This window comes from Geospiza fortis, unplaced genomic scaffold, assembly GCF_000277835.1.
Source record: "Geospiza fortis unplaced genomic scaffold, GeoFor_1.0 scaffold403, whole genome shotgun sequence".
Lineage (NCBI taxonomy): Eukaryota > Metazoa > Chordata > Aves > Passeriformes > Thraupidae > Geospiza > Geospiza fortis.
The window spans coordinates 2,606,597-2,608,179 of NW_005054336.1; the positions used below are offsets into that span (position 1 = coordinate 2,606,597).

The following is a 1,583-nucleotide window of genomic DNA, read 5'->3' on the forward strand; positions in this document are numbered from 1 at the left end:
GGCCGATGGGGAAGCCCGCGATGTGCGCTGGGCCCGGGGCCTGGCTGGCGGGCGCTGTCCCGTGAGGGCCGTGCCGAGCTCGGGGTGTCTGCGCTCGGTGCGGCCCTGGTGCCATCACCGGGGGTCGGATGTGTGCCGGCTCTCGCTCGCCGGTGGCAGACGGGAGCTCTGCACCCGTGTGTGTTAGCTTGGCGTGCTTGTGCTGCTGCTGAGGCCGTGGTGGGACGCGTCTGGAACGGGCCAATCTGCCTGCTGACCTGTAGCAGAGGGAGTGCGTACCTGTGAGAGACTGGAACCGTCTCTAACCGCGTTCCAGCAGCGTCCCGGGGCCTCTCCACCAAAGCTCCCGCAGAAAAACGGGGCTCCAAAGAGACGGCTCCCGCCTCTCGGCCCTGTTGTTGCACAAGGATGACAGAGTAAAGGGAGCTCAAATTCTGTGGGGACAAAATGTATTTCTGGCTCCATAGCTGGAACAGATGAATCCTTTCATCAGGAGTTTTTGCGAATTTGTTTCCCCTGTGTGGAAAAGTTCATCCAGATCTTGAAAGGTTTGGCAAAATAACAAGGAAAGAAAGTTTTTAAATGGAACCAGTTTTAGTAACTGTCAGAGCTGCTGCTTCCAGGCTTGCTTATCACTGGTTGTTCTGCTCTGGGAGTCCCTGCCACTCTTTTGCTCCTGAAAAGTGATTATCAGGGTTTTTTTGACTGTACAGTACTAGTGGACTGTACTAGTTCACAGTTTTATGTTGTGTTTCTAAGATTTGGGAAGAAGCATTTCAAAATAAGCATCATAATTCTGTTTTTCTTTTTTCTTTTTCATAATTCTGTGGTGGGAGGGCAATGAATAATCATGTTTTGTTGAATTTATCTAGGAGGGAGAGATTTCTCATATGGAGAAGGTATTTTTTTCTCTCATAATTTCTTTCAGTCTTTCTGGCTTTCTATAGCTTTTGCAGTGTGCAGTGCAGCCATCTCTGCATGCATCTGTTCCTTGCCTTTCAAAGCAAACTTTAGGGAAAAGACAATGCTTTAATGTGAATGAGGAAACATGAGAGATGAAAATCAGTTGTATTTAAGCTTATCCTGCAGTCTTCCCTTTCCCTCCCCCCTCTATCCTCATTTCTTTACCGGTTTACTGTTTCACTGGGATGGTGGGTGGCACTTTGTTTTAGGTAGCACAGAGGAGCTCCCCAGACTCCCTAAATCTCATCTCAGGAACTGAGTGCAGGGCTAGGAAGCGTCTTACCAGATATGCTTGCTCCCCCAGGTGTCCAGAAGTGGCCCTCGGAGTCTTGGATCTTTTCTTACTTGAGACTTGTTTTGAGATGGAGGCAGTGTTGAAGTGTCCCTGTGATGAACAGCACCCTCAGCAGGCTAAAGACTTCCACGGGAATCTCGAGCAGAACAGCAAGCTTTCAGGTATGTGCTGAAACAGGAATTGTGAACATTACATTTTGTTGCTGACATGCTGCTTCATCACTTAGGGACATTTCAATATCGATTATAAGCCTGTCTCTGTATAATCCTTTTATATAAAGAATTAATGAAATGAAAACATTTGAAATGCCTTTTGATTTTGATGA

The 1,583-nt window shown here is 47.8% G+C and overlaps 1 protein-coding gene across 3 annotated transcripts in view; it reads left to right on the top strand.

The window, feature by feature from the left end:
• The first annotated feature begins 348 nt into the window (after positions 1-348).
• CDC7 (cell division cycle 7) overlaps positions 349-1,583 on the top strand; it is a 15,608-nt gene continuing 14,373 nt past the window's right edge. For all 3 annotated transcript variants that reach the window (XM_014307470.2, XM_031057928.1, XM_031057927.1), the window contains exons 1-2: positions 349-548; positions 1,268-1,419. In XM_014307470.2, the coding sequence (XP_014162945.1) occupies positions 1,326-1,419 (94 nt within the window). In that variant the 5' untranslated portion in view covers positions 349-548; positions 1,268-1,325. The remainder of the gene's footprint in view (positions 549-1,267; positions 1,420-1,583) is intronic.